This window comes from Crotalus tigris, unplaced genomic scaffold (assembly GCF_016545835.1).
Source record: "Crotalus tigris isolate CLP2741 ecotype Arizona unplaced genomic scaffold, ASM1654583v1 scf7180000019068.10715455, whole genome shotgun sequence".
NCBI classification, from domain to species: domain Eukaryota; kingdom Metazoa; phylum Chordata; class Lepidosauria; order Squamata; family Viperidae; genus Crotalus; species Crotalus tigris.
In genome coordinates, this window is record NW_024097358.1 from 8,954,933 (window position 1) to 8,977,901 (window position 22,969).

The following is a 22,969-nucleotide window of genomic DNA, read 5'->3' on the forward strand; positions in this document are numbered from 1 at the left end:
ATTTTTTTCTTCTGTTCAATCGTATCCACTATTTGGAGTCTGCTTGGACAAGTCCCTGCAGTTTTCTTTGCAAGATTTTTTAGAAGTGGTTTGTCATTGCCTCCTTCGCAGGCTGAGAGAAAATGACTAGCCTAAGTTCATCCACTGACTTTTTGTTTAAGCAGGATTAGAACTCAGTCTCCTGGCTTCTAGCCTGATGCCTTGACCATTAAACTACACCAGACTGGCTCTCATCATTTTCATTAGAATAGTTGTTCTTAAATAATTGCCTTAAATTATAAATCCAAAAATGAAAAATGTCAAATATTTTGATAACAAACAAAAAATGGAGCTAATCCCTACACTTGAACATAGTATCATCTTAGTGTTATATTTTTTAAAGCATACACAGTATAACTGTAAGTTTGTAAATTGTTATTCTCAAAAAAAAGATACCTTGCAATGCATGAACAAGCCTTAGGCCTGAAAATTTTTCTTGTTTTCAAAAATGCTCTCTTTTTCTGCCTCCTCTTTCTTTAGGAACACACACATACACACATACACACACGTATTGAAATGCTCTTGTATATTTCCTCAGCTTTGGAATATTGCCATTGGAAACCCCTAGCCCTGGAGATGGATCTTATTTACAAAACTGTACAAACTCTTCTTCTGTAATTGATGTGCCACCTCAAGGAGCCCCTTCCAAGAAGGTATCTTGTGCTGAAAGATGTACAGCTAAAATTGCTCAAGGATCTGTAAAATGAGGGCTAGTAGTTCCTTACAAGAAAAAAAATGTCAAAGCCACTTTGTGATGTTTCTGTGAATTTCCCCTCTGTTATTTTTGCAGTATGCAAAAAAAATATGCAGACACCTTATATAGATAATCTGGAAATATTTTTAATATACATTTTCCAAGATGTAGAAACTGGAATTTTATTTTTAAATACATTAAGATGCTTATCTTTACAAATCATAAAATCCTTTGCAAACTTTCATGTTTACACTGCTTTTTTAATGCTAGCTCATAAAAGGAATGTACTTTAGAGCAAGTATTCAAAATCAGATAGAAAAAAAACATTTAATATGTGGCAGAATTAATATGAAAACCAAAGTTATTTTGTCATATGTATACACACACACACACACACACACACGTGAAGTTGTGAGTTCATTGCAGAATTCAGTTATCTGTCATTGCTCTGCTATAGTTGTAGAAAAACATGTCTTAACATTGCTCTGCTATAAGAAGAAAAGAACATGTCTTAACAGTATGATGTTTGCCAAAGCTAATTTTATGGTGTTAACCATGCAATAAAATGCATATCACTTTCTATGTAACATTTTTCTTTTTAGGTAATATAATGAACTAATAAAATTAATACATTTAGCAGATTGTCCCCTATCTCTGCCAATGAAGGTCATAAGTCATAGTCTGCAATTGCTATAAATATAATGCATAATTAACATGATACATTTTTGTATAGACTGTTACCAGAATAAATCAAGCTGGAACAAAGTCGGTCTTCTCACAAAGCGGTAATAGTCGGGAAGTAACACCAATCCTTGTTGCCCAGACCCAAAGTTCAGGCGCACAGACGAGGTATGCAATGTTTTCCTAGCCTGGCGTATAATTTTCTTTCTTGTTCCCTGATGTATGTTTTCGTTCCTAGGCTGCATCTGTTGTTATCATGTTTCCTGTATTTCTGATTGAAAAACAGTTAAAACCCTAACCCCATAAATTATGTTAAGAAATTTGATTTCTCTCTCCAGTACAACTCCTCAGGTATTGAGCCCAACTATTGCTGCTCCTCCTAATGTGCTGCCTCGAAGAAGTTCACGTTTGTTCTCCAGTGATAGTTCTACAACCAAGGTAAATGCACAGTATGTATGTATGCATGTATGTATGTGTTGGCTGCCCATCTTACCTCAAGGTAATACTTGGTGGCTTATAATCATAAAAAATAAAAACTATATAAATTAAAAACATAAGTTAATATAAGACCTAGAATACCGTGTCCCACTTAAAAGAGGGTGGGAGCAGGATGTGGGGAGGTGGGATCTGTTGTTGATCAACCACCTCCACTGTGATACTCGCCCATTGGGACTCCAAGCTAACTGGCAGAATGGCAAACATTCTGAAGATACTTTATCTAGTACTGTTACGTCCTCTGCATTTGAGTTATCCACCTTCCTCACATCAGTATAATCACTCGGTCCATACTAAAATGTATTGTTGGTGTATAGTAGAACAGCTCTAGTTCAGATTTCTTGAGTGGAATTGAGAGTCTATGATATTAAAATCTGTGTGGAAAGATATCACTGGCATCTTCTATTCTATAGGCTTAGTTAATACTATTATAGAAAGTGGGTGTTTTGATGTCTCATTCCATTATTCAATAATGATATATGTTGTATAAAATCACATATTAGTTTAAAGCCATAAAATTTCATCAAAAATCACAAAACATTGGAAAAATTAGTCAAAAGCCAAAGTGAGTGGAGTTAATAGGACTATGTAGTACATATTTCAGTAGCACATCACATGAAATTAAATGAAATCACATATGTGATTGGGCTGAGGTTCCCCATTCAAACCAAAATGAAGTTCCTCTAAATTTCTATCTTGAATTGTTTTGCAGATTTCTGTTTTGAATGGTATAATTTGCTATTTGGTTGCAAGAAAGATTCTTTAAAATGTTTTTTCTTCTTTCATAGGAAAATAGTAAAAAGTTAAAAATGAAGTTTCCACCAAAAATTGCAAACCGAAAGACAAAATGTAAAACCAGTAAAGGAGGGATCACACAGCCAAACATAAATGACAGTTTGGAAATCACCAAACTTGATTCGTCCATTATTTCAGAAGGAAAGATTACCTCAGTAACACCACAAATCCAGGCATTTACATTACAGAAAGCTGCAGCAGGTATGTAGAATATTCCTGAGAATTAGTATAAACTTGTGCAAATCCAAAAGGTAATGGTAACATAAAATTCAAAAGCAAGAGAAACAGAAAATACCTGTGGAATTGAATTAAAATGAACAGGGAAAGTTCATTCTTGTTCTTTCTAATTAAGTTGCCATCATGTGTGGAATCCAGAGGATATTAGTATATATTTATATCTCAAAGTTTAGATTTTAACTAGATCTCTTTAATTCTATTCTATTCTAATTCACTGGAAGAACACAGTTGTGTTTTGTTAACTCAAACTGTTGGAATTTCCTCTAGGTTTCTTGAGAGTATCTGCCATATTTATCACCAGTAGCACAGAGGCAACTTTAAGCAAGTATATCTTGATCTCTTTGTTCTCCTGTGTATTTATTGCATTTTTTCCTAGAAGGTTTGATGAGCCTTCTTCGTGATATGGGGAAAGGATATTTAGCCTTGTGTTCCTACAATTGCAAGGAAGCCATTCATATACTGAGTCATTTGCCTTCTCACCACTATAACACAGGCTGGGTGCTATGTCATATTGGAAGAGCTTACTTTGAACTTGCAGAATATATGCAGGTAAAGAGGCCATGTATTTTTTTTTGATACTATATCCTGTATTTGTACTGCAGTGAATTGTACAAAAATTGACCCCAAAACATAAACTGAAAACTAGTTCAGATTTCCTTTGCTCTTCACCTTTTAACAATCCTAATGAGAAGTTCTAGGCTTGAAAGAACTCTTAATATATTGACATCCATCTCGGCATTGCAAAATAATAATAATATTGAATAGCTGTTTATAAGTGCTGCTGTTCTTTATTTCATTCCCTACCATACTCTGCTTTCAGGGTATCTTATGAATTCCTTTTAGATATTCTCTAAATAGGTCAATTAATACAGAAACAATTTCTGGCCATGTGGTTCTGTGTAAGGAGAGGAAAATGGATATTGTCTCATTTTTTTTAAATAAAATTTGCTGAGAATGAATCAAACTTCTCTTAAGATGAAACATTTAATTTATTAAGTAAAGTATACTCTTGTATCAAAACCAGCAATTTCATTTAAAGGTATATATCTAAATATACTCATGTTATGTCAAAAATTGATCATGTTGATTAAATATGTTCATTTGTTCATTACTGTCATAGGCTGAGAGAATATTCTCTGAAGTAAGAAGGATTGAAAACTACAGAGTAGAAGGCATGGAAATCTATTCAACCACATTGTGGCATCTGCAAAAAGATGTAGCTCTTTCAGTCCTTTCGAAAGACTTAACTGAGATGGATAAAAATTCACCAGAGGTATCATTTCTGGCTATTTTGAGGCAGGCATTTTTTTTTTACTACAGTTTAGCCTCTGAATCTTTCCTTCAATTTAAATTAACAAATTTGAAGTTGAAATTACTTTATTTTACTTTGCAAACTCTTATGTGACTGAGCACTTAAATAGTAACTAGTAGTTAATAGTAGTTCATTAATATTTTCTTCTCCCTCTTATTATACTACTGAAAAGTAGAAAGCGGGGAAAATCAAAGTTTTGTGGTATATCTTCTACTTTTTCATTCTTCCAGGCATGGTGTGCTGCAGGAAATTGCTTCAGTTTGCAAAGGGAACATGACATTGCTATCAAGTTTTTCCAGAGAGCTATTCAAGTTGATCCAAATTATGCTTATGCCTATACTCTCTTGGGACATGAATTTGTGCTGACAGAAGAACTTGAGAGAGCATTATCCTGCTTTAGGAATGCAATCAGAATGAATCCAAGGCACTACAATGCTTGGTGAGAAATATTTTTGATTAATAAAAATGTGAAGGTTGGGAATATAGTTTCCCCTCAAAGTATTAAACAATTTCATTTCCATCCTCAATATAGCTTAGTTCTGGAGTACAAAAAGGATTTACTTTTCTCTCTAATTTTCTATTTATAATTTCAGTCCAGTTCTCATAGATGTACAGGTCTATACATGTCTATTAGTATTATATGTGGGTAATCTACTGTTAGAATTATGGTCAAGACTGGTGGAAACTTAATAATTCAATTCCTAACCAAGGGCCTAAGGATAACTAAGGTAATGCCTAACGATATAGGCAGTTCCAAGCAAATTGGAGTTTGTTTGTAAAATTAAGATGTTCAGGTCTGATAAATTCTAAATTTCAAAATACAATACCTTTGGGTATTGTTCCAATGGCTTCAATAATGATTGGTATAACAGGATTTTTTTTACTATAAGCATTCAAATACAATATGCAAGTCTCAGTATCTTGTTCCTCCCCCCCCAATAATTGCTATATTAAACATGTCATGAACATAGTGCTTATTTGTTTGAATTTTAAAGTGTAGAATCTTAACCCACTCATTTTCCAAAATCTCAGTTTGATGTTTTTCTGTTTTTGTTACTGAAATCTAAACCTCTGATTAAATGGTCAATTGTTCAACCTTTTTTTCTAAAAAGTAACATTTGCTGCTGTTAGTTACCAGTTGAATTTTTTGCTTTCATGCAGTTAGTTAGCAAAGTTTGTTCTTGAACTGCTAAAATAAACTCTTTACTCCTGATCTTAACCAGTTCCATATAAGATTCTTACCAGCTTTCCCTTCTATATCCTTCAAGTATTGACCATACATTGGCTTGAATCAGTTTTAAATTGTTTCTTTTCAATACTCAGCCTTCATTTTATTTTCAAGAGTTGTCCTTGATTGATTTCCATCAGAAATTTCCTTAGCTTTTCTTTATGTAGTCCTTCAAGCCATATTTTTAGTTCTCCAGTTTGTTTCACCTATGAAAGTTCTCCCCCGATTGGTTCTTGGCCAATACAGCAAAGTGATATCATCTTTTGGATGTAAAACATGGTGCATTGTCATTAGTTTTCTTGTTTTCTGAACCAAGTTACTAAGTTTCATCTGGGTCCAGTCAATTATTCCCACTATATTTTGAATAACAGGGACTTTAATTGCTTTGAAGATATTTCCATCATTTACTGTAGTTTTGATTTCAAAATTTTTCCAAACTATCGTTTTTTATCTCTGGTAGAAGTGATTTCTGTGACTTGGTTCTCTGTAGTGAATCAAAACTGTCCAAATACTTTACCCCTTTTTTTTTTGGTGCTATTGTCTTTATCAAAATTTCAAATTGTTTACAACAATTTTATTTGCCTTTATGGCTAAGGTTGTACACTTATCAATGCCATATTGCATCCCAATATCTTTGCTGAATTCTTTTATGCATTTAACAGGGAATCCAATTCAGCCTTCATTTTTCCAAATAATTTTAAATCATATAGAGTAAATGCAAAATTTTTATTCCTTTTGTAGCCAACTGATATCTAAAGTTGTTTTGTTCAATATTGTTGTCAGTGGGAGCATTGATAGTATAAAGAAGAAAAATTGTAATAAGTCACCTTGAAAAATTTAACATTTAATTTCAGCTGCTCCTAATTCTTCCCCATTAACCATAGCATTGTTGTCAAAAGTTTGCCAAATATTTCTACTGATTCCAAAAATTTTGAGACATTTCTCAATCCAACTATGTGGAACAGAATCAAATATCTTTTTATAACATATGCAAGCTATAGACAAAGTTGTTGTTTCCTCCTCCTCCTCCTCCTCCTCCTCCTCCTCCTCCTCCTCCTCCTCCTCCTCCTCCTCCTCCTCTTCTTCTTCTTCTTCTTCTTCTTCTTCTTCTTCTTCTTCTTCTTCTTCTTCTTCTTCTTCTTCTTCTTCTTCTTCTTCTTCTTCTTCTCCTCCTCCTCCATTCTATAGGGAGTAAATTCATTTATTTTCATATATTATAAATTAGATTTACAATTATGCCTGTAAGTGTCTTGTATGTTATGAAATGAAATTGCTTAAGAAACCCTTTTCTAGATTTCAAGTTTGGCCAAAGAGATAGGTAGATTTTCTGTTTGAACCAAGTGGACACAGTTGGTGGATTCCCTTGCTTTAATCTAATAGTTCTTCTAATCCTTTGAGGTTGAAATTGAACTCATGTCAATTTCACCCAGTTTAAACAAAGAAAGGATCAGTGTTTCACTTTTCTCTATTGAACCTATTAAACATGCAAACAAATTATCGGTGCTATATTTCACCATTCCACTATTGAACTCAGATGTCTGCGGAGGTTCTCGGTCATCCAGGTCATTGTTGTCCCAAAGGTGCTTTAAAAAAGATAACTGGACTTTCTTGATTTTTTTTTTTTTTAAGACATTTCACTTCTCATCGATGGGACTAAAGAAGGGCCACCATATACTGAATTCAGAAAAAACAACTAAAAATCCAATCAGTCATGGCGGGCAGCCCAGCACTAAATGGTCATCAGAGAAAGGAGTCTGGGGGGGAGGAACTATATTGGAAGTGTGGATCAGCTCTTAAACAAGCTCCTTCAAAAATATTGTTTGAAATATCTCCACATCTACATTGTATTTTTGGAGGTGATGCTATTTGAAGCATCTGCAGATTCACAAGCTGATAAATTGTTTCAGGTTCTAAGGAGCTCTATAATCTCTACCTACTCATCAAAGTGTTTGATTATAGAATTCTTGTTAGTTTGTGATGATGCTGGACTGTATTTTTTCCAATAAATTAATTAATGGGGGAATTTGATTACTTCTCTTTCTATTTGTACATTTGTGACATGGAGACTGCTTGCACTACTAGTATATACCATCACTTGTCCATTTCGGTTTCTAATGTCTAGCGAGAAGATGATTACAGGTATTTTCCCTTTTTATTTAAGGGAGGCAGTTAATGACATTATAGATTACTGTCTAATTTCCCATGCTTTGGCAAAGTGTTTGAGACAGTGCTCTCTTCTCAGTACTAGTGGAAGCAGATTATCTTGACCCATATGAAACTAACTTCTTGGTGGGCCTCATAGTTTAGACTAGCCTAATACATAGTTTTAGAGGGATTGATGGAGCATTACTTTCAACAATTTTCAATACCATCAATCAACTGTGGTATTCTGCAGATTTGGAAATAGGAGATGGTCCTTTACAGTGACTTCATTCTATTTTACTAGTAAACTTCATATGGGTCCATCAGGAACACTTGTGCCTTAAAATGAGAATTGTTAGATGATATCTTTTAGGGCTTCTTTCTCTCTTCAGTGCCAACATGAAATTATTGATACCACGATCATAAGATGTAGGACTATTGATTGTGGTCAGTAAGAATCAGAAGGGATAGGTAAATACCATTGCAATTGCATTTTATTATCTCTTAATGTAAGAGGTAATAATTTCTTAATTGTGTAGGAATGCTGTCATAAGTACATTTCATATATAATCATGGACGTTTTGATAACCTGATCGTATCAAGAAAAATCTGCATTGCAGCCATGTTAAACATTTAATAAGGGTTTAACTCAGTGATTCTCAACCTTTTTAATGCTGCGACCCCCAATCAGTCGTAAGTCGAGGACTACCCAACCGGTCGTAAGTCGAGGACTATCCAACTGGTCGTAAGTCGAGGACTTTCCCTGCCCGGGAGCGCCGCACATGTGCGGCGGCGCCCCCTGTGCCGGCCAAGGCGTAGCTGGCAAACGGCAGAGATGGCGCAGGCCGACCACTGGCTGGGCCACCAGCTGGCCCAGCCCAAGGGAGGTGAGGCACCCGCCGCGGGCCCCACGCATGCCAGCAACCCTCCCTGCGTCCACCGGCCTCCCACCTCCCACCCCTGGCCCTCTTTTACTTACATTTTTTGTAGTTGCTCAGCATGGAGGGGTGGAAACTTTCAGACAGCTCGCCTTCGCTGCAGACAACTTGCAGCACCGTTTGCAGAATGGGACTTTTGGTGGGCTCAGCAGGGCAGAGACAGCCTGGACAATTCCTATTGGCTTTTGAAAGCCAATAGAACAGTGGTTCTCAACCTGTGGGTCGGGACCCCATTTGGGGTCGAACAACCATTTCACAGGGGTCGCCAAACAACGCAGTCCGCCATTTTTTCTCCCCTTTTCCTTAGCTGTGCTACTCCCTTTTATTCTATTGGCTTTTGAAAGCCAATAGAATAGACTCTCTTGAATAGAGTCTAATTCTATTGGCTTTCAAAAGCCAATAGGAATTGTCCAGGCTGTCTCTGCCCTGCTGAGCCCGCCAAAAGTCCCATTCTGCAAACAGTGCTGCAAGTTGTCTGCAACGAAGGCGAGCTGTCTGGAAGTTTCCACCCCTCCCTGCTGAGCAACTACTAAAAATGTAAGTAAAAGACAGCCAGGGGTGGGAGGTGGGAGGCCGGCGGGCGCAGGGAGGGTTGCTGGCGCGCGTGGGGCCCGGCGGGTGCCTTACCTCCCTTGGGCTGGGCCAGCTGGTGGCCCAGCCGGTGGTCGACCTGCACCGTCTCTGCCACTTGCCAGCTACGCCTCGGCTGGCGCAGGGGGCGGCACCACGCATGTGCGGCACTCCCAGGCAGGGAAAGTCCTCGACTTATGACCGGTTGGGTAGTCCTCAACGTACGACCGGTTGGGGGTCACAGCATTAAAAAGGTTGAGAACCACTGCAATAGAATTAGACTCTATTCAAGAGAGTCTATTCTATTGGCTTTCAAAAGCCAATAGAATAAAAGGGAGTAGCACAGCTAAGGAAAAGGAGGAAAAAATGGCGGACTGCATTGTTTGGTGACCCCGTGAAATGGTTGTTCGACCCCAAATGGGGTCGTAACCCACAGGTTGAGAACCGCTGGCTTAACTTATTAAGAGAGTAGTATATTAATATATTTATATAGAGATGTTATTATAGCTATTATAGCTTTTCCCAGAAAAAAAAAATACATAGTAAAGAGTTCCTGTGGAGCTGTTTCTTGATCTGGTCTGCCCCAAAGGTCTAACATGAATCTCGCAGGCCTCATTATGTTTTACCTCCCTTCTCTCTTATACCCCAATAAACTGGGAAGAACCTGCCTGAGTCTTTTCCAACTATTATCTAATTTTCCCAGAATTTAAGCAGTGTTTCAATCCTCTTTGGAAGGAATTTAGCCATTTCCTTCAAGAACATCTCCCTGATTCTCCAGAAGCAGGATTTTAAAACACCTTGAGTAGGCATTTGCTTTTCTAGTTTGGGGTCAGCAAGGATATCTAGATCCTTTCCACATGTATTATTGTTCTCCTATCCTGTATTTGTGCCTTTCGATTTTCCAATCTAGATGTAGAACTTCCTTTAAATTCTTCCTACTATTTTCAGTGCACTACTCAAGATTGTCTAGATTTTCTGGGCTTCCGGTTTTGATGTGGCAGAACAGACACAGGAAGACGGGGCTCCATCTTTCGCGTTCAATTCTGCCCCACTGGGGGACCATGGAAAGGGTTAAAAATCACCCCATAGAGATGACTAGTAAAGAGGGGACCCTCATTGATCGCAGGGGAGCGGCAGCCCTCCTGTTTGATCCCAGGAAGCCCTCCAAACCGACGGGGGAAAGACTGGCTACATTCATGTAGACAGTCCTAAGCTGCTGACAACGGAAGACAATAAGCACCAACAAGCAACATTACAGCAACTTGGATGAAACTGGGTGAGACCTGATCCTCTCTTTATGATTTTATGAAAAACTGCCCACAGCACTCCCCCGATGAGAGGAAAGGAGAATTTCTGCCCCATTCCCTCAGGAAAAGAAAAGTGATGATTTAATTACTTGGCGAAAATGGAGAAAACTTAGAAAATATATATACTACAACTTATTACGCCTAAAAGAAACCTGGCTCACAGCCAAGATTTAGATAAGACTCTGGCTGGCCTTGGAAGCTTTTACTTTTGAAGATTGCAGCTGAGAAAGAAAAGGCTTGTGGGCTGCTTATCTGTGTGGCAGAGACAATAAACAATTCTAAAATTGGCCTGTCTGAACTATGAACACAAATATTGACTTTCAGAACTGTATTGTGGAACTATTTTCCTGTAGAAGAAATATACACTATTGCCTGATATGATGGAACATTTTGGATTATAAATCTTGACTGATAAACAACTTTTAATGGTTCTTTCTTCTCCCTAAACAGAAAGGATATATTTCTCATTGGACAGAAAAATTTGAATTTCACTTATGTTTGCTTAGGGTACGTTTGATAAGGATTGATAAGTTAGTTGCAGAATCTGGAGCTCCAATAATAATTAACTGAAACTTCCTGAGTTTTCAAACAGATTTCTATAAAGGCCATTTACAAAAAATAAAATGGATGTTCCATATTTAGCTCTAAATGGTAAAAAAACCATCCTTAACATCTGTCTCCAAAAGTCTCAGTTTGACATAACACTAAGAAAATATTGATGAATCACAGAAAGAAATTCTCTCCATATTGAAATTAATACAAGAAACAATTGCCTTAGCTCGTGATGAGATTAAAAATAACACAAAGGAGATAAAAGAACAATTTTCTAATTTAAATCTATAAACCCAGAAAATAACCACAGAGAAGGAACTAGCAAACCAGAAAATAGAAGCAAAACTATAGGAAGCTGGCCCAAAGATGGAGGATCCAAAGGAAAAAACTAACAGCCAGACTCAGACAAATGAAGAATTAGAAGACATAACGATAATATTGGACATGGAAAAGACATTTTATCAACCAAGATTTCAAGGCATACTGGAGGATAAGGAAGGAAAGCTGATGGAATGGAAGATAGAGTTGTTACCAGAACTGTGGGGAATTGGAGAAGGAGGGAGGCTGTTTAATGAATATCAGTGGGCTAGCTTTTCCAAAAATACTTTAACTAAATGGTTTCTTTTGCTCCAAATAATATGCACTAAAATAGAGGAAGAATTATTTGATGATCGAAATGCACTGACCTGGAAAGTTATTTGGCAAAGGAAGAAAACTAGAGTAAGACTGAAGAAAACAGAAGCTTTGACCTATTAGAGGGGATATTATATTATCAATTAGATGTTTGAATATGGTTAAGAATATATTGCTAGAAATAGAAATATTATTATAACTAGATAGATAAGATTGGTAATCAGAATATCATATTTTGCATGAAAAGGGAAATAAGAAAATGCTAAGGGAACTTTTGGTTACCAAAATATAACTTGTTTTGAAACTATAAATGATTGGGTTATTTTGAATATGGATGGGAAATTAAAACTGGAAAAAAAAGCAAAAATAGGACATTGACTGAATAAATGGATATTGAGTGTAAATGCAATTAAGATATGTTTTGCTTAGAAAAGATATTTTAAAGTGATATCATTGATATTAGAAAACTGTAATAAATGCTGATATTTAACTGTATATCTATTAATAACAATGAATTGTATTTGCTTAATGTGGAAAAATGTTTATTACCGAAAAAAGAGAAGAGATATTGGATGGTGTAATATTGGATTTAGTTTGAAGAAGCTTATATGTACCACGGAATTATTAATGGACCCAGTCAACACGTTGTCTATTAAGCACTTATTTGTAAAAATAGAAAATTAATAAAATATTTATAAAAAAGAAAAAGACTGTCTAGATTTTCTTGAATATACTTTATTTTATATTTTTGAAGCATTACCCACACCTCCCAGTTTTGTGTTATTTGTAAAAGTGATAAATGTCCTTTTAATTTCTTCATCCAAATCATTATATTATCTACCCCATATTTCACTATTTTATTAAGATATATCTATATTTTCAAAATTCCTTTTTTGAATACAATTTTATTAAGTTTCGTACAAAAATAAAAATACAGAAAAAACAAAAGTCAGAAAACTAAGAGAAAGAGAAAAATGCAAAGAAAAATAAAAAGTGGGGACTTCAGATTTTTTCAGTGAAATAAAGTATATAAAAACAAAGAAAACAATCTCAACCTTTTGCTTTACATTTCATAACATTTCAGATCATTTCTATAATAACAAAATCTAAACATTAAAACCTAAAATCAGAATTTTATTTTTTCAATTTCAAGCAAAAAGTCCAGAAGCAGTTTCCAAGTAAAAACAAAATTAGATAAATTTTAATGAATTCTAAATTCTTCTCTTCAATTAAAAGTTTTGCCATCATCACTAATGCCATCACCATTACAATTCACTCTTCCATTGTGGGGTTTAATGTCTTTTCATCTTTATGCATATAAGATTCTTGCTGCTGACAACATAAAAATTCCCTTTTTTTTAATAAGGCATGCAGTCCCTCCCGATTTCATATTTTCTAATTAAATAAACAGGAAAGTTTGTGCTGTACTGTACTATTGCTTGTCACAGTATTGTATGAACAGGAAAAGTAACTTGAGATGTGGAGAAAAAGTCTTCTGAAGGTTAGAAAATTATAGGTCTCTGTGATATACTTGTATTTTTCACTTGATATATTGGTTCTATGTGTGAATTAGTAATGAATGAAGGCAAATATATACGTGTCCCAGGATAATCTTGCAGGATCCAATCTGGGTCGGTCAACGGGACCAGAAGATTTTGTCTTCCGAGCTTTTGAACTCGTGCCAAAGCCATCCTTTCAGAGATTTTCTCTCTAGTTAGCATGAATCTGAAAGCTTGGAAGACAAAATCTCTGGTCCTGATGACCGACCCAGATTGGATCCTGTATTAGTAATGTTTCTAATATATCTTATGTGTAACACTATTATCTGCATAGAGTTCAGATTGCATTCTTGTTTTGTATTTAAATTTTAGCCTCCACAATTTATCTTTCATGAAATTGATGTTTTGTAATTAACCATATCTATCGTAGCAGACATTTTATGAAAGAAGTCATTAAGCTCTCTTAAATGTTAAAATATGTCCATTTGCCTACAAAGCTGAGTTTTCTCTTTGATAGTAATATTATATACATTTTTTGGTTTTTTGCTTTTGTTTTTAATGCTAGGTATGGATTGGGAATGATTTACTACAAGCAAGAGAAATTCAGCCTGGCAGAAATGCATTTCCAAAAAGCACTTCATATTAATCCTCAGAGTTCTGTCTTGTTGTGCCACATTGGAGTTGTAAGTAAATCACATTTCATTCAGGTTTGATATATAATATGAACACTGATCAGATGTTGCATATATGTAGAAAATGACATTCCTTTTTTTCAGGTTCAGCATGCTCTGAAGAAATCTGAGAAAGCTTTGGATACACTGAACAAAGCCATTAACATTGATCCCAAGAACCCCCTCTGCAAATTCCACAGAGCCTCAGTATTATTTGCAAATGAGAAGTACAAAGTGAGTAATGAATTTGAAGGAAACTATACTTGAGTTTTTGGGAAAGCAACTTCTTTTTCCTTAGGGAAAACTGAATACTAACCATATCCATTTAAGCCAATTGTAAAATGCATACAGAACAACAGTAAATATATTTCATTGAGTTTAGCAGATTCTTTGCAGTATTAGATTTGAGGACCCTAAGAACACTTTTTCTCTGCTGGTGATTCAAAACTTTGTTCCACTGCTCCAGGAGAGCTTCTTGCTCAATCAAAAGGAGTGTTGCTCCCTATCATATTGATTTATGGTAAAACATTGTTCGTAATTTAAGAAAGGGAATACTACTGTAGGAGTCCTAAATAAAAACTACAGTTTCATAGGAAGCATTTTAGTTATAATCATGGTGATTCTCTGTTTGTTGCCACTTCATTTTTTAAAATATTTTTACAACTTCTAGATTTACCTGAATGATAGTCAAATGGAATATATCTTCTATTCAAGACTTTCCTGAATTGCTTGGTCCATTATATCTCAAATTTTGGAGTGATCAGTAAACTAAACTCTTGGTTTTCTAGATCCATTGTAACATTTCAAATTGTACAAGAAGTCCTCACTTAGCGAATACAATTGAAATGGGCAACTTCATCACTAAGTGCTGCAGTCATTAAGCAGAAAATCACATTACCATGATGGGCTTATATCACACTTTCTTGTTGGTCATTAAGTGAATCATCACAGTCATTAAATGTAACATCACATAACTGTCCCTTATGATTTTAATTCCACATTCCCTATTAACTTTAGATATTGCAAGCCAGTTGCAAATAATCTAAATGGCAATCATATGATTATGAGATGTTGTGATAGTTGTAAATGTGCGAAGTGAAGCACCTAAATGGCAGTCACATGACTACAGACACTAATAGTCATAAACATGTGGATTGTCTTGACTCTTTTTTACACCATTGTAACTTCACTAAACAAGGCAGTCAATAAGCAAAGTTTCCCCGTGTACCGCAACAAATATATTTGTCAAACAATAATAAAACATCAGACATAGAAATTAAAATTGACTTTATTGTATTGAATAGACCTTTTCATTGATGTATATATTTAAATTATATTACTGCAGTCCTTTAAAAAAGCTATTCAGGTTTTTTTCTTCCTTTCAGTATGCTTTGCAAGAACTTGAAGAACTGAAGCAAATTGTTCCCAAAGAATCTCTTGTTTACTTTTTGATAGGAAAGGTAAAAATAATTTTGAGCATTACTTTCTGAATTATTGCTATAAAGAGATAAAAGGTTAATATTGATAGTAATGTTATGCAGTGCTCACCAAGTGTACTGCACTCTATTTCAGCAGTACTATCCACTGTGGTGAACAACCAGTTCGCCTCCTAATTTTGAAATCACATCTCTGTCCCACATACAGTTGTGGAGAAAGTCTGGGAATGGTTTGGCAGTTATGCAGCCTATCTGATTGTGCAGGCTGATTCTGTAGACGTGATATGGCATTGCTTTACAAAACAAAAGACTGGGCGGTGAGGTTTGTTTGGAAAATTGAAACTTTTTTTTTCAACTTGATTTTTTTTATTTTTCCCAACTCTCCCCCATACACATCAACAAATATACCGCAATATTTTATCACGTGCTAACATACATTCTTTTTATATTCTTATCTATCAGATACTCTTAATAAAATAAAATAAATACATACACATAAATTTTGGTGTTGCTCTCCCGTTTCCCCTTTCACTATATCCACACTCCTACTCTTTCTTCCCTCTTCTCCAGCATGACTGATGGAGAATCTACTATAGATGGGTTATCCTTGTTTTCCTGCCCAGAGACTAAGTCAATCAACTTTTGCCATGCCTCCTCCCCTGGGCCAGGACCCCAGTCTTGACTTAGTCTTCGACCTAATAAGACATGGTAAGATTGGCTCAGACTGTAGGCAGAGACAGATCAGGTATGGTTTCTCTGTTGTTTATTTCCCATCTATAGTGGATTTTTTCTCCAGTCGCTGTGCCTTCACAGCACAGGCGGAATCCACCAGGTTTTCAGGGGATTTGAGGCTTCAACTGAAGCCTTGTATATAGCCTTTGTAGGAGGGCCGTTTCGGCGCAGACACCACGTGGATGCTCGCTCGGTTTCTCTTTGATTGTCTCCTCTCACTGGGTTTCCTTCTCGGTCGATCGGAGTCGCTTGAGTGTTTGATTCTGGTGCTGCTGAAGCAGGCAGCATTTAAGTTGTTGTTTTTATTTTCAAGTCCCACAGAACTGTGTTGTGTCTGATAACCAGACAAAGGCAGCATGTTGCCATTTTGGGCGCAAATGGGCGTGCTGCAGAAACAGGCAGCATTTAACTTGTTTTCCCATTTTCAAGCCTGATTGCCTACTCAGGGGTGAAAGCCAGCATTGTTCTCTGAACTGTGCGTGTGCCTGGTTACCAGGCAAAGGCAGCAACAGCATTTAAATCCAACTGCACTATATACTGAGGTCCTAGATCTCAATGAATCCGAGTGGCGACCATTCTTCGGAAGCCACGCATCACAACCAGCAATTAGGCCTTGCCAACTGCAGCAATATCATTGCCTATTTATATCTAAAAGGGGACTAATTATTGCATCTAGTACGGATTCAACATAGTTGCTGCTTTAGTTCAATTCAATCCATATGCTAATTTCTATTCAGCCTCTGGGCGTTCAAGGCCTGAAAGCAGAGGCAAAGCCGCCTTCTTGGAAGCAGGGTCTCACGATCACTCTGAATGTCAAGTGTGCTGGCTGTTAACCTACCACTAAGTAAAGCACATGTGACCTGACTGTTACCATTGAATTGGCCTTGCCGTCACTAAGTTAACTACATGTGAACTGTCAGTTACCATTGAGTTGGTCTTACCATCACTAAGTGAATTACATGTGCATTGGATCTTACCATTGAGTTGGTTTTGCCATCACTAAGTGAACTACATGTGACTTGACTGTTACCATCGAGTGGTCTTGTCGTCACCAAGTGAACTACATGTGACTTGACTGTTACCATTGAGTTGGTCTTGCCGTCATTAAGCGAAACACATGTAAGTTTGGCTGTTACCATTGAGTTGGTCTTACCGTCACTAAGCGAAGCATGTAAGTTTGGCTGTTACCATTGAGTTAGTCCTGCTGTCACTAAGTGAAACATGTAATGGCACTTACCATTGAGTTGGTCTCGCCGTCACTAAGTGAGACACACATCACTAAGTGAACTACTTGTGAACTGGCTGTTACCATTCAGTTGGTCTTGTCACCATAGTTGAATTGACCAGAGCAGGACCCACTCTTACTGGTCCTACTTGCCATTGCTAAGTGAGACACACGTCACTAAGTGAATTACTCATCAGGAGCATCGTATGGGTGAGGGCAGCACCATTAATTGGTTCTACAGTCACGTTGGAACCTTGAGTACACTGTTTCTTACATTGAGAGGCCCTGCCATTAGCAGTACTCTGCTCCTTACTATTGAGATCCCTCTCAGCTCATCACTGGGATATCTCTAATTGCGATGGTAGACAACTTGGCATCTCAGACTTCAGAGGACGCCTCTCTGCACTTCCATGAAAAGGAAGTCCAAGTTCTCCAGACAGGAGGCAGCCGGTAGACTTAAGACCAAGGCTATTTCTATCAAGAATTCCTCTAGGGCGGCTGAAAAGGAGGCCAGCAGGAGGCCCCAGGCCTTAGAGAGATAATTCTCCAAGGCTCCAAATGACAAAGTGTAGCTGTGTCTGGGCTAAAGACTTCCTCACCTTTACAACCTTTTACTATTAAGGTGATCTTGCCTCCCCTAAAGGAACCAATTGTGCTGGCCATAACCATTAATTTGGCTTTCCACCATTAAGTGGATTATACGAGTGTTGGCCGATACCATTAAGTTGGGCTTGCTGTCACTGAGTGGATCACATGTGGACTGGCTGTGGCCATTGAGTTGGCCTTACAATCACTACTAGACTTCCATGTACTGGCTATTTCCATTAGGTTGGTTCACAGCCACTATCTGGATCATTGAGTGCGCCGGCTATTGCAGCCATCACCACTACCCAGCCATTGGCCTCTTATTGTTGTGATCCCTCTCAGCTCACCACTGAGATATAGCCTATTTGCAGTCGGGAAGCTCAAGGCCAAACTATCTTGGGCAAGAAGAGGCCCTCTGCGTCTGTTGGGAAGGAAGTCAGCAGGAGACACAAGGCTTTAGTGCAACAATTCTCCAGGGCCTCTTCCAGCGAAGGGCCTGGTCTTTAGATGTCTGCGTCTGCGACGAGGGTTTGGCCTACTACAGAAATACAAATCGCTAGGCATTTGAATAGGTTGGACGCCATTCAAGTCAGCCCTCTTTGCCTCAAACCTGCTTAGCCTCCTTCCCTTCGTTGGGTCCTTTCAGGCCTCAGGGCTTTGGACCTATATAGGGAGGCGAGCATAACAATGGCTATCTTGGGCTCGCACAAGACCCCAGCCTAGCCTTGGCTACCTCCTTATCCTGAGAGGAGAAGGTATGGCCATACCATTAAGCTGGTCTCACTGCCACTAGCTAGGACTAGTGTGCTGGCCGTTGCCATTAAACTGGTCTTAATGTCACTAAGTGAATTACTTGTGAGCTGGCCGTTACCATTGAAATTGGTTTTTGCCACCACGGCGACACTGACCAGAGGACTGGATGTACTCTTACTGGCCCTGCTGCCATCAGGAGCACTACAGAAGGGAGGGCAGTTCCATTAATTTGGTCCTGCAGCCATGTTTAACCCTTGAATACAACGATTCATTCTATCGAATGGCCCTGCCTCTATCATTACTCTGCTCCTCACTATTGAGATCCCTCTCAGCACATCACTGAGACATCTCCTTTGAGATCCCTCTCGGCCACCACCGAGATATCTCTATTGCAATGGCAGACAACGATGTAATTGCAGACAACAATGTACCTCAATCCTCAAGTTTAAAGGGATTCAATACTCACTTGAATCGAGAGGTTCAGGCATGAACACTCCAAACCAGCAGTTCCTCAGGTACTGCCATGCAGGCCAACACTTCATTGTAGGGCCATACTCTTCGGCCTCTCAGCGGCCTCAGGGTGTTCAAAGGGCCCTGGTCACACATTTCAGGACCGACCGGTGTGTATCCAGTGTTATCTGGTCGATATCTTCGTTCCTTGGTTCAGCCGGCTCTGTCAGGCCTGCCATTACCTGTCAGGATCCTTCAAGTCACGGGGTCTCAGTAGCTTTTCGGAAGAGCCAGACAGCTCCCTCCACCCGCATGAGATGCAAGGTCTACCTAGCTCGAGAACGTCTACACTGCATCTGATCCTGTGTCATCCAGGTATAAGGGGAGCGGGTAGACGCCCTGACTATGCTTCCCAACTATTTGGAAATATGATTTCCTGCATCGCAATAGTGCCTTGGACCAGACTACATTCCAGGAACCTGCTATGGTTCCGGTTTCTGTTCCGAGCCCGGGCACCATTCCCTCCAACTCGAGGGTACAGTTCTGTCTCAGACCCTAGGATCCTTCCAGTGGTGGATTTCCACAGTGATAGCTAAGGGGAACCCTGTTCGAGGACCTCATCTGGCTCATCTTGATCTTGGATGCCAGCTTGTTTGGCTGGAGAGCACATTTGCGAGCACAGCTACTCAGGGCTGGTGCTCCTGATCAGCCCTGAAACAACATAAACTGGTTGGAGTTTGGAACTATACACCTGGCTCTAAGCCACTGTCGCAGAGCAGTGGCAAGACAACACGTTCTAGTCCTCACAGACAATGTGACGGTGAAGGCCCATGTCAACTGGCAAGGAGATACCTGTTCCAGATCCCTTAAGGCCGAAACCCAGTTATTCGGAACATGGGCTGAGATCAACCTCCCTTGGGCCGAGCACCTTTCAGGGAAAGGTGAATCGACAGACAGATTTCTTGCACAGGGTGACAGCGACTCACTTGAATGGAACCTGCATCCAGATCTCTTCAGGGAGATATCAGAGAGGTTGACTCTCTTGTTCTGGTTCGTTTATTATTCTGGCGCATTTTCGGTTCCCGTGGTTCTTCCCCTGGTTCCCATCTCCTGGGATGGAAAAGGCAGCTTCCCTCCACAGGCTGTGGCTGGAGGTCGGTTATTTGCGTTACCTCCTCTTCCTCTGACCCAGGCAGTTATCAGTAAGATACTGCAGGAATGAACAGAGGTGATACTGGTTGCTCCACACTGACCAGACTGTGCAGTTGCCCGAACTTGTGGGTCTTCGATCTCTCCTCCGTAGAGAATACCCTCAGGCTGAGTTTTCCTCAGCCAGAGGATTCTACAACTCCTTGAGCCCAGTGGTTCCGATGGACAACCTGGCATTTGAGCGGCGGTTCTTGACGCAAGAGTCCTACTCATCAGACGTCATTACTGTGATTCAGGCCTAAAGAAGGCCTTCATCTAAAAGGATTATGATTCCTCATGGGAAAATTTCTTACTGGTGTGGAGAGCAACAGTCGAACCCATCGATTTTAACGATTCCAAGGATTTTGGATTATCTGTTGGAAGGGCTCAGGAAGGGCTTGATGCCCAATACAATCCGCAAACAAGTAGTGGTTCTTCCCATGGTGCCTACATAGGGCAATTTGAGCCTTGGTTCAGCATCCCATGGCATGTTTTTTTGTCAAGGGAGCGACTAACACTGGACCGCACGTGGTTCACAGATATCCCTTTTGGGATCTGTCCAGGGCCCTACAAACCCTTTCATCTTCATTTGAACTGTCGGGTCCTACGTTCTGAGTTCTAACGCTTGAGGTTGCCCTCTTTGTGGCTGTTACATCAACTTGGCGCAGTTCTGAACTGACAGTTCTGTCTCTCAGAGATACCTTAGGCAATCTTCCAGGTCAACAGGTTGGTCCTGCGATTGGCTCCCTCCTTGTTCCCAAATTCACTTTTTTGTTCACGGGCTGGAGGCTGTGCAGTCAGAATTTGCCTCAGCCATTTCATGACTTGGAATGTTAGTGGCATATCTTGGACGTTCACTAAGTCTTACGTCAGCACGTTGTGCGTACTGCACCGTTCACAAATCTGCAGCCCTCTTCATTGCACTCCAGCCCTCGTCAATGGGTCTGATGGCATCTGCCTCCACAATTGGCAGATGGTTAGGGCTTGCATGGCAGGGGTGTACCTGGCACTCTCCTTGCCAGTTCCCAGTCGGATCACCATGCACTCGACTAGCTGTGCTGCACCCTCAACAGTGTGGGCGACAGGCCCCGGTCGAGGAATCTTGTAGGACAGCAGTGCGGTCGTCACCTTCTTTTTTTGTGAGACATTATAGCTTAGATAGGTTCGCCTCGGCGGAAATCTCATTGGTTGGAGAGTTCTCCACCGAGTAGTACCGGATAGTGGGACGCAGGCCCAGACTGCTTCCTACCCATAGAGACAGTGAGGCTTTGGAATGTCCCATCTATAGTAGATTCTCCATCGGTCATGCTAGAGAAGGGGTGTTGTCTTACCTGAACACCTTTTCTCAGCATGTCGATGGAGAATCCTCTCCCCCCCCCCCCGTTTAGGTCCGTCAGGTCCTGTGTCAGGGGTATTTGAGCCACCTCATGGTAATGTCATCAACAACTACGCCTTCATCAAGACTGGGATCCTGGCACAGGGGAGGAGGCGTGGCAAAAGTTGATTGACTTAGTCTCTGGGCAGGAAGACAAGGATAACCTGTCTCTAGTGGATTCTCCATCGTCATGCTGAGAAAAGGTGTTCAGGTAAGACAATGCCCATTCTCTACCTTCTTTCTCCCTTTCTTTTCTTTTTTCCTTACTTCCCTCTTCTTCCTCTCCTATCCTTTTTCCTTCACCACTTCCCTCCCATTTCTCCTCACCTCCAGCCTTCCTACTTCCTTCCCCCCTCCTTTACTCTCTTCTCTCTCTCCTCTCCTTTCTTCCCTCTCATTCCTCTTCAGATACAATTCAGGGGTAATATCCGAGTAATTCCTCTCTCTAAATTTCCCTATCTATGTTATATATAATAAGATTAATTTTCTATTATGTTAATACTTCTATTTATCTGACCTTCTCGGTATATACTTTTATAAATATTTATACGACCTCCGGTTATTCAATACTGTGTCACCTGGGTCTCCCTCCTTATCTCCTCCTTTTTCTTCCATCTAAATTGGTGTTAACTACCTTTTAACCATATTCTCTTTTCAGCCAATCATAAAAAATTCCCCAAATTTCATAATACTCTGACTCTATCTTATCTTTAATTATCATTGTTAATCTATTCATTTCCACACATTCCATTATTTTCCCAATCACTTCTCCTTCGGGGGGGGGGCTTTCTGTGCTTTCCAATTTTGTGCAAACACAATCCTGGCTGCAGTAATTATATGAATAATCAAATATGTTTTCTCTTTATTATATTTCTCTGGTAAAATACCCAGCAGGAATATTTCTGGTCTTAGTTCTATACGTTGTTGTATCATCTTTTCTATCCATGTTCTAATTATATTCCAATAAGTTTTAGCTTCTACACATCCACCACATATGATAAAAAGAACCTGGTATTTGATGACATTTCCAACATTTCATACATCTGTCCTTAAACATTTTAGCTAGTCTTTCTGGAGACATGTGCCATCTATAAAACATTTTGTACATATTTTCTTTATACGCAGTCACCATTGTCAGATTATAGTTTCTTTCCCATAGTTGCTGCCATCTGTCTAATTCAATTGTATATCCAAAATTCCTTGTCCATTTTATCATTCTCTTTCACTTGTTCCTCCCCTAACTCCATATGTAGTAGGTAACTAAACATTTTTTATACATTTTTCTTCTGTTCCCGTGAGTATTTCCTCTAACTCTGTTGTCCCCAAGTTAAAACCATCTATTTTAACATCTTTTTCATACCTAGATTGTATTTCCGTTCTCATATATCAATCCATCTTTATTCCTTGTTCCTCTAATTGTTGTTTGGTTTTC

The 22,969-nt window shown here is 38.9% G+C and overlaps 1 protein-coding gene across 5 annotated transcripts in view; it reads left to right on the forward strand.

Moving 5' to 3' along the window:
- Nucleotides 1-22,969, forward strand: part of CDC27 (cell division cycle 27) — a 55,122-nt gene that overhangs the window by 19,849 nt on the left and 12,304 nt on the right. For 2 of the 5 annotated variants that reach the window (XM_039358772.1, XM_039358773.1), the window contains exons 8-17: nt 578-692; nt 1,467-1,582; nt 1,753-1,852; nt 2,698-2,905; nt 3,318-3,490; nt 4,062-4,214; nt 4,484-4,692; nt 13,688-13,805; nt 13,899-14,027; nt 15,179-15,253. In XM_039358772.1, the coding sequence (XP_039214706.1) occupies nt 578-692; nt 1,467-1,582; nt 1,753-1,852; nt 2,698-2,905; nt 3,318-3,490; nt 4,062-4,214; nt 4,484-4,692; nt 13,688-13,805; nt 13,899-14,027; nt 15,179-15,253 (1,396 nt within the window). The remainder of the gene's footprint in view (nt 1-577; nt 693-1,466; nt 1,583-1,752; nt 1,853-2,697; nt 2,906-3,317; nt 3,491-4,061; nt 4,215-4,483; nt 4,693-13,687; nt 13,806-13,898; nt 14,028-15,178; nt 15,254-22,969) is intronic. The other 3 variants (XM_039358774.1, XM_039358775.1, XM_039358776.1) reach the window with 2 other exon arrangements.